Source organism: Eucyclogobius newberryi, unplaced genomic scaffold, assembly GCF_026437365.1.
Source record: "Eucyclogobius newberryi isolate DKJ021-1_F unplaced genomic scaffold, fEucNew1.0.hap1 SCAF_6, whole genome shotgun sequence".
NCBI lineage: Eukaryota > Metazoa > Chordata > Actinopteri > Gobiiformes > Gobiidae > Eucyclogobius > Eucyclogobius newberryi.
Genome location: NW_027316278.1, coordinates 7891217 through 7907137, shown reverse-complemented (window position 1 = coordinate 7907137; position 15921 = coordinate 7891217). Strand labels below are relative to the sequence as shown.

The 15921-nt window shown below is 41.6% G+C and overlaps 1 protein-coding gene across 1 annotated transcript; it reads right to left on the bottom strand.

The window, feature by feature from the left end:
• Positions 1-393: 393 nt before the first annotated feature.
• On the bottom strand, positions 394-10671 carry LOC140347119 (uncharacterized). The gene is made up of 4 exons (XM_072433456.1): positions 10414-10671; positions 3946-3972; positions 2675-3865; positions 394-2507 (listed from the first exon to the last, which is right to left on the bottom strand). The coding sequence occupies exons 1-4, from the start codon at positions 10583-10585 to the stop codon at positions 409-411; spliced, it is 3489 nt and encodes a 1162-aa protein (XP_072289557.1). The 5' UTR covers positions 10586-10671; the 3' UTR covers positions 394-408.
• Between the last annotated feature and the right edge of the window lie 5250 nt (positions 10672-15921).

The following is a 15921-nucleotide window of genomic DNA, read 5'->3' as shown; positions in this document are numbered from 1 at the left end:
CCTGGATGTCTAAATAGTTTAGCCACAGGAAGGGGCGGGAAAGGGGTGTGGTCCTGCTCCAAAACTTAAGATAACAAACTTATCTTCATTCATTGCCTTTTTAAACAAAAAAGCCAATGACAGCATACATCTAGCTGCAAGCATGTTACCGTGGCAACAAGACAGACACTGCCATATACTTACATGTGTTTTGGATTACAGGCATTTTGCATGGGATTTAAACATGTACTTTGTCATTAACAGTTAAAATTAGGCACTTACTCTCCATATCACATTGAACATAAAAGCCAGTGGGGACATAACTCTATCTCGAACTGTGCAGTTGTGAAAATGTTGAATGAAGTATTATGCAATCATTCACTGCAAAAGTTACATAATGTGCCTTTAAGCTTATAAAAGATTATACAATCATCCAACTTTACATGACGCTTCCTCTGGGATCAAAAGTTTCTCTTTCATCTCTTTTATTTTGTTGTCATGTTGTTTGTCTAGTTCTTGTTTAAGTTCTTTGAACTCCTCACTGCAAACTTCAGCTTTAAAGCTCTCCTCTAACTCCTTCACCTCCTGGACATGTTTTATCTCCAGCTCTTTCAGGCGTTCTATCTCCATTTTCTCATTGTCTTCCAGAAGCTTTTGTGTAAAATCAGCCAATTCCTTCTCTTGAGTTTCCTTTAGTTCAGCTGTTTTTGTCTTTATGTTTTTCATTTGTTTTTCTAAAAGATCATTTTTTAACGTATTAATTTCTATTTCATGTTGGAGGATCTTCTCTGCTCTCTCCTCCTTCAGCTTTTCTTTATTTTTTATTTCACAAGCCAATTTGTCCATTTCAAGTTGTTGTTCCTTTTTTAACTGTTTTAATTCGTTCTTCTCTTTGATCTTGAAGTCAGACTTAATGTCTTCTTCCAATTCCTCTAATTGTTTGCTGTGACTTTTCTTTAGTGAGCGTAGCTTTCCCTTGTTTTTTTTCTTTTGAGTCAAAAGTAGAATAACAATGTCTCCCATTTCTTGTTCGTGATTGGACAGTAATTTAGTGATGTCATCTGTGAGGGACGTCTCTTTCTCACTCAGGGTTGCAGCAAAGTTCTTACACATGTCAGTTTTCTCATCTTCAAACTGCTTCTGAAGAGTTTCCATGTCCGCCATACGTTGAGTCATTAAGGCGACTATTTCTGCCTCTTTTTTGTCTCTAAAGTCATTGAATTCTTCCGCTTTTTTCCGCGCTTCCTCCTCAAACGTTCTCTGTAATTGTTCAACTTGTTTCTGGTGCTTCTCCTTTAATTTCTGTCTATCTGTCTCCTCCTGCTCTTGTCTAATCCGATCTTCCTCTTTTCTTTTATCTCTATCTTTTTCTTGTTGTTCATTGTACTCGTCTTGGAGTTTTTTTATTTTTTGTTCCTCTTCTTGTCGTCTTCTTTCCTCTTCTTTATTTCGCTTTTCCCACCAAATTTCTCTTTCATTTTGCAAGTGCTTTTTTTCATCTTCCATTTGTTTGCTTACTTCCTGTAATTTTCGATCAATAGTTTCTTTGGACTCTTCTTCTGTCTTAATTTTCTTTTCCAAGTCTTTGCGTTTTTGTTCCCATTCCCTGAGCTTTTGTTCTTCTTCGTCCTTCCTCTTTCTATCATCTGCCTCTCTCTCTTCCTTCTCTCTCTTTCGCAGCTCCTGCTCTTCTTTGATCTTTTCCTCCTTTTCTTTGAGTTCTTGTTCTCGCCGCCTTCTTTCATTTTCTGTTTCATTCTTTTGTGTTTCTAACTCTTGTTTCATTTGTTCCACTTCTTGTTTGTGCTTACTCTCCAAAAGCTCCCTCTCTCTCATCATCTCGTCCTCTTTTTCCTTCAGAATTCTCTCCATCTCTTTCCTGATGGCCGCCTCAGCTTTTTCGAGCATTTCGTTGGTGTAGCATTTTCCTCCGTTCTCCTTTACCATGTTGTCGATCTTCTGCAGCAGCTCTTTCACCTGAGTGCTTTTTGCCTGTTCACTCTTTTCCCTGTTATTAAACACATGGTATCTATTCCCACAGTCAGAGATCAGCTTTTTAAAGGAAGCATCACATTTATCTCTGATGAAGTCTTCAACGGTCGTGCCGTCTTCTTCCAGATTGTCTCCATGAGTGAGAAGGATGATTGTAAACCTTTGTGCATCTTTACCAAATCCAGTTTGGATGTGTTTCAGTGTTTCTTTCTCTTCATCTGTGAGTCGTCCAATGCTTAGCGTCAACAAAAAGACGTGTGGTCCAGGAGCCAAAAGGCTGACACACCTCATCATTTCATCAATGATGCACTCATTGGACATGGTTGTATCAAACAGTCCAGGAGTGTCCACCACAACAATAGAACGTCCTTCAACTTCAGTCTTTGCTTTTTCACAACCTCTGGTGACTGATATTTGACTTGCTTCAGATTTATACTCCTTTCTTCCCAGGATGGTGTTTCCTGAAGAACTCTTCCCACTCCCAGTTTTTCCTATCAGCACAATCCGGAGACATTCTGTATTCTGCTTTTCATCACCTGCAAACAGACAGAATATATTATTTTTCATGAATATGACTTTCAACGTAAGCAATTCAATGTTCAACAAGATTTTAGGAAAACAAATGTAAATGTTATCAAGATTCTGTATCTGTCTGGTAAAAAATGCAAGCTTGTTAAAGCAAATAAAATGTGTATATACTTACATGTGATCTTCTGTCCTGTTTTCATGCTTTCAAGTTCCTTGTGAAGTTCATCTATTTGTCCTTCCAAAAACATTTCCTTTGTGAAGCTTTGAGGTTCATTCTTGGCCCTTAGTTTCTTTACAGACTCCAACAGGTCAGAGACGTGCTGCTGGTTCCTGGTGTTGAAAATAAGATATCCTCCTCCACACTTCTGAGAGAACTCCTGGAGGTCACTGTCTCCTCTGACAGCTGGAGCAGTGGCATCTGAGTCCACAGTGACCAGAATCATAAAGAGAAGGACTCGAAAGCTGAGTGTGTCCTGGATAATCTTAAGCTCAGCCTTGTCCTCGTTGGTGAGAGAACCCTGTGGCAGGACCAGGATGAAGGCATGGACGCCCTCAGGAGCACAGAGGGAGATGCATCGATTCAACTGCTGGGTCACTTCCTGCAGAGGTTTTCCAGACAGAGTGGGCAGCTCCACCAGAGACACCCAGTGCCCACCCACCTCTCCCTGATGGTGAACACAGTGCTCTGGGCTGCTCGCTGCAGGGAGCTCTGCTCGCCCTAAAATGGACTTCACTGCTGAGGTCTTCTCTGGTTCTCTACTTCCACAAAGAACCAGGTTCAGAGACGGCCTTGTTGGGTTTTGGTCTAACTCGTTGTCTATACTTAGACTTATAAAGGACCCTTTATTTCTTTTAAATACGTTCTCAATTTCCTCCATAAATGTATCACAGTTTATTTTATCCTTGCTATAGCTTCGATTCTCACAATCTGAAATGAGGTCCTCAACACATTTTTGGGGGTTTTTGCTCCTTTTGTCTCCGAGGACAACCATTGAGTGTCTAAAAACATCAGGTCCAAACAGACTCAGGATGAACCTCAGTGTTTGCAAGTCGAGCTCAGTGAAGTCTGAAGGCTTCACCAACAGCAGCAGCACATTTGGTCCTGGTGAACACTTGGACACACAAGTCTTCACCTCTTGTATCACAGCTGCCACAGGCTGACTGAACAGATTTGAGGTCTTCACTACTGTTATTTTGTGCCCGCTCAATTCTCCTTTGAATGCTTCCATTTGATTTTTGGTGAATTTTATTTGTGGTATGATGCCATCTGGAAAACGCCCTTTTGATTTTTTTCTAGAGATTCTGTTCAGCAATTCTTTCTTTGTGTCTTCATTTTTTCCAAACAATATAATTCTGAAACATTGTGCTATAGTAAAAGGGAAATAATTATAAGAGGTTTTAATATTTTTTTGGGATGATTGTACTTGTGTTTTACATTATACTTACATTGTCCTTGTTTATGTGGCGGGTCTCCTAAAAAGAAGGAAAAAAATGTATGTAACTAAATATAACATTATATTTAACATTATATAGACTATACTGTAGACAATGTAATACAGTTGCATGCGGACAAAAATTAACAAATATGATGGAAGCACCACACATCCCACAGTAATGAGTCAACTTTAGAAAATGGAGGTTGAAGTTAGATGTATGAATAATTATCAGTTTCCAAATGTAATGAACATACAAACAACAAGCATGTGTCTGCGCTGTCTACAATTAACGTCATATTGACAGTGTTTTATTTGCTGCTCCGTCAAAATGAACAGGATAAGATGATCACACAGGTACCAGGCTGCATCCCTCCTGGAAGGGTCTATATGAGAACAATCAGACGCTCCTACGGGCAAAACTTGGCACGTTGGCTGAGTGGTTAGCGCCTCCCAGCTAGAAGGTTCTAGGATCGATCTGGGGGGCCTTTCTGAGTGGAGTTTGCATGTTCTCCTCGCCCCCGTCTGCCTAGGTTTCCTTTCCCCTGGGTGCTACCTCCGTCCCCCTACCTCCAAACCAGGACTAACCATCAATCGTCGTACAACTTGCATTTATAATGACTAATGCATTTAATCCTGGAGATACTCAAATGAAGGCTTTGTGCATTGGAAGATAGAAAATGGAATGGATACATATATTATATTGTTTGTTGGTTCATGCTATTGAAGAGTGCAGACGCATTCCTGCTTGCTCCATTTGCTATCGCTGCTTTCCTTATTTATTTTGCTTTTTAATAAGTTTTTGTCTTCCAAAGATTTTTGGTCATGACCTTTTTAAGCTGCGACAAGTTGGCCACTGTCCAGGGTGTACCCCGCCTAAGGCCCGAAGTCACTGGGATAGACTCCAGTCACCCGCGACCCCAAAAGGGAACAAGCGGTAGAAAATGGATGGATGGATGGACCTTTTTAAGTAAACCTAGGATTTTAAGAACATTTTACTGTTTTAACAACATATCTGACGCCAGCGACATGTCCGGGAGAAGAAGAGAAACAGACTTGTGTGAACGCTGTCGGAAATATTAATATGAAATGTATGAGCTACAAGCATGGACTCCAAGATACAATTCCAGTGTCATCCAGTGGTAAGAAGTCAATTTTTACAAGGAAAACTGCTACTTTCAACCTAAACCGGAGTGACTCTGTGTCGTTCCGAAAATTATCCAAGTCCATAAAGACCAGGCTGTATCTTGGAACAAACTCGGTGCAAAGCCTAAACGATATATAGATAATGTAAAGTCACTTAAAATACAGCTTAAAAACAGATTTTTACCACTTTCAGAATCTGAATTAAATGAACAAAGGAAAAAAGACATGATGTGGCCAAAAGGCAGCAGACAGAGAGGATATGTGTAAAACGTCAAGGTCACTGATATTTGTCCCCTGATTAAAGTAAAGATCAACACGCATTCTTTTCCCAGCGCCACTGTTTTTGAGATAACGTCACTCCTTCCTAATGTTTTGGCCAAACATTGTGGAGTTAAACAGCTGATTGTGCTAGTGGGTGCAGTGGATATACGGCGGGAACAGACTGAAGTTTTGAAAAGAGACTTAGTTATTCAACGTGTTTGAAAAAACGAGTTTAGTCAGCTGCTTCAGCTGAAAACATGGCTTTCCAAAGAGTGTGCACCTAGAGGACTGCACTACATTCAGAACTTCTATCTATTCTGGAAACGAGAGGACCTGTTTAAGAGATATGGCCCACACCTATGCAGAGGTGGAGTGAGGGTGCTGACAGAGAACCTGCTCCACGCTCTGACAGGGTCCTGAGCAGATAGTTAGAGAAGAGAGGAATGAGAGAAGAATTCCTGCTCCATCAGCCAGAGACCAAGCCAACGTTTCAACATCAACAGCATCACAACCACAGCCTCCACCAAAGGATTCATCAGCAGCCGCTTCACCACCACCAGAAAAGGATTCAGCTCCAGCCGCTCCACATTCACCTCCACCGCCTCCAGCGAAGGACTCATCAGCAACAGCACCACAACAATCTTCAAAGCGGCCAGCGCAGGAGTCATTTAAATTATTCCACATAGAGTCCTTATCAAAGGCCTTGGACCCATCTGTGACAGGCCCGACAACATCCCTGTCATCGCCCCTGCCCTCATAGCAGCCCTGGGTCCCCCCTACAACATCCCACTAAAGATTCCTCACTCTCCTTCCTATCTCCACCCTCACCCAGGGGCCTTCCCAGCCATCTTGAATGTCTGATCAAATCAGGCCTTAAAACGGCTCCACTCATGGCCAATATAGCATCAAAATCAAGAGTTATGTCAGCACTTATGAACTCTTCCCCGCACAAGACAAAATCCCCACCACCTTTCCCCCCTCACCTTTCACCTTAAGGTTAAGGTTAAGGTTAGGGTTAATGTTAGGGTTAGGGTTAAGGTTAGGGTTAAGGTTAGGGTTCGGGTTAAGGTTAGGGTTAGGGTTAGGGTTAGCCATGAGGCTATATGGCAGTGCCGCGGTTCCTGAAACTGCTGGGCCATTTGACCGCGCCGCGGCTCTGCAGCCATGGCCTTAAAAATCAACGTACCCCCAGATCTTTGACTTTATGCTTGTTAGGCCAGGCCATGGAATGCTCGAGTCTATTGTTCTTTCCCTCGGGGCGCGCCGCCGGGCCGTGTGGATCCACGTGAAAAGCTCCATTTTATTTGAGTTCGGGCCGATCTGATCGCTTCTATGTCCCTATGTGTGACTTTCATCCATGTTCAGGGGGTCAAAAATGCCTGAGTATGAACATGAAGAATAGGAATACAAAAAAACGGGGGAAGAACAATAGACTCGAACATTCCATGGAATGAACATTCCATTCCATGGCTCGAGCTTGACAAGAATAAAGTCTTTACTATACACATGTAGTACTTTTACGCAAGAATGCAGACACTCGCAATGGCTTCTGCCATTGCACTTTATCTAGTTAATGATTTTACTGAGATGCTTTCAGTTGTATAAACAAGCTTTGATGGTTTGGTCATTACAGGTGATTTCAATGTGCATGTTGATGATATTTGTGACAGAAACACTAAATAGCTTGATGCTGTCCTTGAAACATTCAGTCTTACTCAGCATGTGAGAGGCCCCACCCTCTGCAGAGGGCACACTCTAGATCTCATAATTATATTTAAAATGTCAATGTGGTCGATGCTGCTCTGTCTGATCATTTCTGTGTCTTCTATGGCATGTCTGTTTCTCCCAAACCACCGGCTGGTCCTGCAGCTGTTCAGAGGAGACACATAAGTGATGGCACAGGTGCACTGTTTATGGAAATGATAAACTTTGAAAATGTCTCATGTTCTAATGTAAATGATTTGTTGAACTCTGTTACATCTAGTGTTTTGAATGTTCTGGACACCATTGCCCCTATGAAGGCTAAAATGGTTAAAAATAAGCAGAAGGCGCCGTGGAGAAATGATGATTCGGTCAGGGCACAGAAAAGGGAGTGTCGTCGGGCCGAACGGAAATGGCACAAGTCAAAGCTCCAGGTTCAAAAAGAAATTTACAAAGAGAAGCTGAACATGTACAACCTCATTTTATGTAGAACTAGGGAAAGATATTTCTCTGAAATTATTGGAAGCTGCAGTAACAACTCGCGTGTCCTGTTCAACACAGTAAACAGATTAACAAACCCTCCAGCTCAGCTGCCGTTAGAACTCATTTCCAAATCCAAGTGTAATGAGTTTGCATTATTCTTTAATGACAACGTTCAGGGCATTAAAAATGCTATAAATCCCATACTGCAAAAAATTACCCTAAAACCACCTAGACACTTTGAGCTGACTCACTTTACACCTGTAACTGACAAAACTGTCCAGGAGATCATCACCTCGTGAGTTCATCTACATTCTGCCTTGATGTGTTACCCACCAGATTTCTAAAGTCTGTGCTGAACAGTTTGTTAGCACCATTCACTCACATAGTTAACATGTCGCTTCAATCTTGAACATTCCCAATGTCTTTGAAAACTGCGGTCATAAAGCCTCTCCTAAAGAAGAGCAGTCTTGAGTAATTACCGGCCCATCTCTAATCTGCCATTTTGGGGCAAAGTCTTTGAAAAGGTTGTTTACCAACAGCTCACAGATTTTCTCTTAATAAACAACTCATTTGATGTTTCCAGGTCAGGGTTTAGACCTCATCACAGCACTGAGACTGCTCTGTTCAAGGTGACAAATGACATCCGCCTGAACACTGACACGGGCAAAGCCTCAGTCTTAATTCTGTTAGATCTGAGTGCTGCTTTTGACACTGTCGATCATGGGATCCTCTTACAGAGACTAGAGGACTGGGTGGGCATCACTGGCACTGCCCTAAATTGGTTAAGGTCCTATCTAGAAGACAGGAAGTACTTTGTTGAAATTGGTAGCTGTGTCTCAGACCACATGACCCTGACCTGTGGTGTGCCGCAAGGGTCAGTCCAGGGTCCCCTTCTGTTCAACCTCTACATGCTGCCGTTAGGTCAGTTGATACGCAGTGAAAATGTGTCCTATCACAATTATGCAGACGACACTCAGATCTATGTTTCACTATCGGCAGGTGACTATGGACCAGTGGATTCACTCTGTCACTGCATCTAACAGGTCAGTGTGTGGATGCAAAACAACTTTCTCCAGCTGAACTCAGACAAGACTGAAATCATCGTTTTTGAACCAAAGAAACAAAGAGAAAGTGTTAGTGTCACCTCCAGAGTCTCGCTCTGAAACCTACAAATCAAGTTAGAAATCTGGGGGGTAATAATGGACTCAGACTTGAACTTTAACAACCATATCAGCAGCTTTTTACACGCTTAAAAACATTGCCAAAATCAAAAGTATAGTGTCTAAACCAGATTTTGAGAGACTTATCCATGCATTTGTCTCCAGTAGATTAGACTGTAACGGCCTGCTCATTGGCCTCTCCAAACGAGCTGTAAAACAGCTGCAGTACATCCAGAACGCTGCTGCTCGGGTCCGACTAGAACCAGGAAGTATGATCACATTAGTCCTGTTCTCAGGTCTCTGCACTGGCTCCTGTGGCTCAGAGAAAAGACTTTAAAGCAGCTCTGCTTGTGTACAAGTCTCTCCATGACCTAGCACCAAAGTACATCCTGGACATGTTAGTGCCATATGAACCATCTCGTACTACCTCAGGGATCGGCCTCCTGCTGGTGCCAGAGTCAGGACTAAACATGGACCGGCCTCCTGCTGGTGCCAGAGTCAGGACTAAACATGGACCGGCCTCCTGCTGGTGCCAGAGTCAGGACTAAACATGGACCGGCCTCCTGCTGGTGCCAGAGTCAGGACTAAACATGGACCGGCCTCCTGCTGGTGCCAGAGTCAGGACTAAACATGGACCGGCCTCCTGCTGGTGCCAGAGTCAGGACTAAACATGGACCAGCCTCCTGCTGGTGCCAAAGTCAGGACTAAACATGGACCGGCCTCCTGCTGGTGCCAGAGTCAGGACTAAACATGGACCGGCCTCCTGCTGGTGCCAGAGTCAGGACTAAACATGGACCGGCCTCCTGCTGGTGCCAAAGTCAGGACTAAACATGGACCGGCCTCCTGCTGGTGCCAAAGTCAGGACTAAACATGGACCGGCCTCCTGCTGGTGCCAGAGTCAGGACTAAACATGGACCGGCCTCCTGCGGGTGCCCAGAGTCAGGACTAAACATGGACCGGCCTCCTGCTGGTGCCAGAGTCAGGACTAAACATGGACCAGCCTCCTGCTGGTGCCAGAGTCAGGACTAAACATGGACCGGCCTCCTGCGGGTGCCCAGAGTCAGGACTAAACATGGACCGGCCTCCTGCTGGTGCCAGAGTCAGAACTAAACATGGACCGGCCTCCTGCGGGTGCCAGAGTCAGGACTAAACATGGACCGGCCTCCTGCTGGTGCCAAAGTCAGGACTAAACATGGACCGGCCTCCTGCGGGTGCCAAAGTCAGGACTAAACATGGACCGGCCTCCTGCTGGTGCCAAAGTCAGGACTAAACATGGACCGGCCTCCTGCTGGTGCCAGAGTCAGGACTAAACATGGACCGGCCTCCTGCCGGTGCCAGAGTCAGGACTAAACATGGACCGGCCTCCTGCTGGTGCCAGAGTCAGGACTAAACATGGACCGGCCTCCTGCTGGTGCCAGAGTCAGGACTAAACATGGACCGGCCTCCTGCGGGTGAGGTAGCAGAGGTATAGCAACTTAACTCCAGTATGGAGATTAGCCACTAGTATTTTTAATTGCCTATTAAAGATATTTCTAATTTTATTATAAATATTATACGATTGATTCCTAATAAAGGACCTGGAGTGGCGTTGCTGGTTTTTATTCATTATAAACAAATAATCAGTATTATAATATTCAATCCTCATGAAAACAATGATTCATTTTTCATTTTCCTTGTAAATGATACTGGCATCGTTGCTAAAGTCAAGGGTGATTTTAAAAGTCTCTTACCAAGGAGCTGGGGTTGATGGTTATATTTGAAAAATACATGTTCTCCATTGTTTTCTTTCATCAGTTGTTCCAGACGTGTCATCAACTCTTCCTTATCCAGGTTGAAGCAATAAAGACATCTATATTGGCAAAATCGCATCATGTCTTGTAAGTGTGGATGTTTCTCTTGCATACTCCCTCCTTCCCCCGCTCGAGGTGTGGATATCAGCAGCAGTGCATGGTGGAAGGCCTGCTCACTGAACGTCTTCAGGACTGACTGCAGACGGATCTTCTGTTGCTCGGTGAAGTCTTCAGGCTGTAGAACCAGCAGGAACACATGAGGACCAGGGGCGGAGGCGTCCGCTATCTCTGTGACTAACTCTGTGAGTCTGTTTGGAGCGATGTCGGGCTGGAGCAGGTCAGGAGTGTTGATCACTGTAATTTGTGTATTATGTTGCTCTTCTTTACATATTTGGAACTTCTGTGAGTCTGTCTCGGTATCGAACACATTCTTTCCCAAAATGAGGTTCCCCACTGAGCTCCTCTGCCTCCAGCTGTTTCCCAAAAGGATCAACCGTTGTATGGAAACTGTAAAGAAAATAAATAAATCATAATACATAAAGTTACTTTTGTAGATACACAATAAGGCTGTGTCAAAACCATCTGTAATCCACAGGTTGTTAATCTTCCATTCAACTTTATTTTGTCTTATAAATAATGCAAACAAAATACAGACTTTTCAGTGCCATTTAACACCCAAAAAAGGAAAATTTATTCCTCCAAAGTCTGAACTCATAACCACATCTATTACAGGAAAAAGACCCAAGATGATCCTTGACCATTAAAGGTTGAATGGACGATTTTTTTGGCCCAAATCTGAGTCTTATTTCCTCGTGGCGTGGACTGCCCATTAGTCCTGCCACGTATCAATCATAAAACTCACCTATCGCTCACCTGCAGCAGCGTGTGGTTCGTCCTCACCTTTCCGCGTGTCTAAGCGCATGGATCTATCATAATATAGTTCCCTTAGTGTACGGGGCAAAATGAAGACGGAGAAAGACAGTTCGAGCTGACTCAGAAGAAGACGGAAATCTACGGGAGACGAGAGATGCGATGCGATCCGTCGCACTAATAAACAAACGCACGTGTGTGTTGTATCAGTCCACACGGGGGAGTGGCATGTGCACTTCCGCCTGCGTTCTCAAATTGCCAAAAAATCGTCCATTGCGCCTTTAAACATGACCTAATCTCAAATTTGATTAATTCATCTGAATTAATTCATTAATTGCCAGCCCTACTAAATATTGATCCTGTCATTTTGTAGTAGGGTTCAATTGCCAGTGCCGTGGAAAGATGAGTAAAATACATAAACACATAAAGACACATTTGTAAAGTTACCTCATAATCACCAGAGGGCAAACATTGCTAAGAGTCACATTAACAACATTTTAAAATAAACTAGTGAGTAATAGTGTATAAGACAACTATAGGACTATGTTAGTATGTTACATATCAATGTGTTTGAAACCAATTCTGATCAACATTCTGATGACTTGAGATCATTTGTATGTGATGCATGTGACTTACAGTTAGGACGCGGCCATGTTGGACTGTGTCTTCCATCCTCTGTTAATGAACAAACATACACAAATATGAACTTGAATGAAATAAAACATGTGTTTTATATTGTTGACCTTACCAGACGCTGCAGAGGCCATAACTGGGACTCACAACAAGACCTCTGCTGAAAGAAGACATGTTGTTACAAATGTTGTCAAATGTAGGCCCACAAATGTAATGTAAATCTGTTCATCCATTTTCACTTTTTATGTAACTGGTACAATGGATCGTGAAATAGAAACTTACCAAGCGCCACAAATACATCAAATTATACAAATTATTAGTTACAAACATTTATTTCAGATAAAGAAATAGGAATTGTGGTGTTTTTTCCTCATAACTGTTTTACAATCATCTGTTTGGGATTTTTACTGCTTAATTTGACAAAACATATGATTTTGATGACATGACCTTCTGATCAGACAAAGCTCAGGGGACCCCCTGAAACCTCTGGTGGCTGGGAACCACGTCCTCTAGTGGCCCCTGCTCGCTGTATGGCCCTGTGGAGCTCCATTGCTGTTTTACCATTGATTACAAAACGGTTTGAGATTACCGGTAGATTTGTTTACTTTGTGTTTTTCTTTCTGCTTTGTAAAAATATGACTTTATAAAATGTATAATTTTATTCACAAAGCATGATGAAGCAAAAAAAAAAGTTAATCTATGAAATCATTCATCTTAATTCATCTTTTGATTATATAAATTTACATTGTCCAAAAAATGCCCCCTAGCCAGTTTTCTATGCCTCATTCAATGCCTTAAAAGTGTTAAAAATAAAAAATAAAGTTACTGTGAATATTTTATGATATCTAATACTGTGAAGAGTTGGAAATTGTCTTAAACTTTAACTTCAACTAAAAGAAAAGTCGCACAGAACACAGAGACTGATTTGAAGTTACACAAAATTTGATAATCAGCAAAAGAATGTGGATTCAAATAAAGAAGACATACTTACATTGGTCGAAGACGTCTTATAAGCTGCATGCAAACTAGGTTGGACAATATTCTATGATCAGATTATTGATCTGAAATTTGTTTTGCAGTAAAACAGGAGCTCATCGCACACTGACTCACACACACCGACTCACACACACCGACTCACACACACCGACTCACACACAGACACAGAGGAAGTTGAAAGTGAAAGGTTTTTTTTAATGAGGCGTGTCTTTACTTTTGTGTTGTTGCTGTACTTTGAAATCAAGTTTAGAGTGCAAAGACTTGACAAATCTCAATTGCTTAAGAGTGGAGTGCATATCTATTTTCAGTCATATGCACAGGTTAAGAGTTTTGGCTCGGATTTGAACATTGCCTGTCTTTAAAGTAAACTTATAGGTCAGCCATTTCATTTCTGCTTTCCACCTCAGCGAAGGAAACATTCTGCCACACCACTTCCCGTGTTCTCACGCAACCAGATATCCTTAGTCTGTTGTCTGGAAACAAATACATGGATGAGTCTGGTTTAGACCTTTTGATTGACCTTTGATTTTGGCAACGTTGTTTGAATGGTAAAAAGCTGCCAATGTTATTGATTTGACGTGGCTGTTAAAGTTTAAGAGTCCTTTATTACCCTCAGGTTTCTAACTTGATTTGTAGGTTTTGGAGAAAGGGACTGGAGGTGACCGCTGATATTTTCTTTTTCTTTTTGTACATCTTGTCTGAGTTTTGGAGAACACTGATCCGTCGGTGTGAACACAACAAGAAAAAACTATCGTCCTGGATTGCAAACCTGTGAAAACGAAGAACTGGACCTTTTTCTGCCTTGTCTAAACCCTCCATGTCATCAGAGTTAGTCGTAGTTGATGTTTTCTCTCCTGCCGTCTGCTTGGATTGACTGGAGACTGAATAGCATGTGTGACAGTGTGTTAGGCAGGAAGAGAGTGGTGTGTGAGTCTCGCCCCGGGCGTCTGAGCGGAAGCTTGCGGTCGGCATTTAGAAGGATTAAAAGCTGTCAAACACGTCAAGCAGGACTAATGATCCTGTTTGCACAACACTGCGGGGATCGACCAGGAGAGCGCTGCAGAACATGTATGACTTCAATTCAGAACATTGATTTGTGTACGATTTATTTAATTAATGAGTTAGGAAATACACAAAGAGCATATAAAAAGTGGTTTAAATTACATTTCTAGATTATTACTGCACTCAAAGATTTAACGTTTGACTTGTAACTAATGCATTAAGTAACCTATTGAATATTTTATTATACGTCATTGATAGTGGCTGAAAGTAATAAAGTACAAAAGTAAATGTCGACCAACGAAAATAAATAATAATGAACCAAATACAAAACAGGTGAATGAAACCCTCCTCTTTTTTTGCAGTGAGATGGAGAGATGACTGACGGACAGATTATTCACTAACCCATGTTTTTATTTAATTTATTTAATTTATTTAATTTATTTAATTTATTTAATTTATTTAATTTTATTTATTTAATTTATTTAATTTATTTAATTTATTTAATTTATTTAATTTATTTTATTTATTTTATTTATTTTATTTATATATTTTATGCATTTATTTTATTTCATTTATTTTACCTATTTTATTTATTTCATTAATTTTTTTACCACTTGTCCGCAATGCTCCACAATATGGCATTAAATGTATCTTTCTCCATTCCAGCCCGGTTACAGGTCAGATCTGTGGAGAGGTGACCCTGCCCACACCATGGTTGAAATGACATAAAAAGCAGAAACCAGAGACACAGAGGTCTGAGAGGATAAACGCATTAGAGCAGCTCAGTCATGTTCTTATCAATGGTTTATGTTTGATTGTTTCTTCTTGTTGTTGCTGGAGGCGTGTCTTTATGTGTCTGGTTTGTTTACGCCTTTATTTACTCTGACGGCGAGCAAAACTTAAAGAAATCATAGGTTATGTTCACAATATAGAAATTTGATGATGTCGTAGTTTAATAGACGTCTGTTTTACTCTAACCAAACTTACAATCCACAGTTTTAGAGTTTTATCATTGTTTGGCCTGAAAACATATGAATAATTTGACAACAATGACGTTTTTTGGGTTGAATAATGGTGTCACTTTCTGAAGCTAATGAGGGAGAGAAAAAAAACCAGACAGATAAAACATTTGTACTGGTTTTTGTTTCATGTAAATACAGACATGTTATAAACCAGGTCAACAAATCTGCATTATAACAACCTTACAGCATTATAACAGTAAAACAGTCAAATCTGCCCCATTTTGCATCACTCATAATGATAATTCTATATTTTATTGAGAAAACGTGACATATAAAGATCTAAACAGTGAATATTTGCATAATTCATACTTTGTGTTCTAAGAATGCGTCTGTTGAATATTCTGCACTATTTCAATGCATCTTAGTCCTTTTTTTCTGTCTTATAACTCAATAAAATGCATCAAAGAAGACCCAGAGGCAAGCTGTGTTCAGTGCAGACTCAAGCCTTTTTAGCTGTACTAGTATTATTATTTTTTATCTTGAAAGTGCATATGACAAGCGCTTATCTCGTCCTAATTATTTGTCTGTTTACTGAAGGGTTTGGGTTAGTACACGTGGAAAAGATGAATCACAGTCTTACGTCAGTCAAGTGGCAGTTTGTGGAGAGAAATATGAAACATGTTGAAAATGACAGGAAGTTGTGGTGTAATCACGATGTAATGTGACATTATTGAGGGCTGTAAAAAGCGCATGATCGTTTGGGCCAATTCGGCAGAAGGATTGAGGGCAAACTAAATCTAGTCTATGTCCTGAAATTTGGCCCGTGTTTACTGCATGGTGAGAGAGAGAGAGAGAGAGAGAGAGAGGGGGGGAGAGAGAGAGAGAGAGAGAGGGGGGGGGAGAGAGAGAGAGGGGGGGAGAGAGAGAGAGAGAGAGGGGGGGGGGGGAGAGAGAGAGAGGGGGGGAGAGGAGAGAGAGAGGGAGA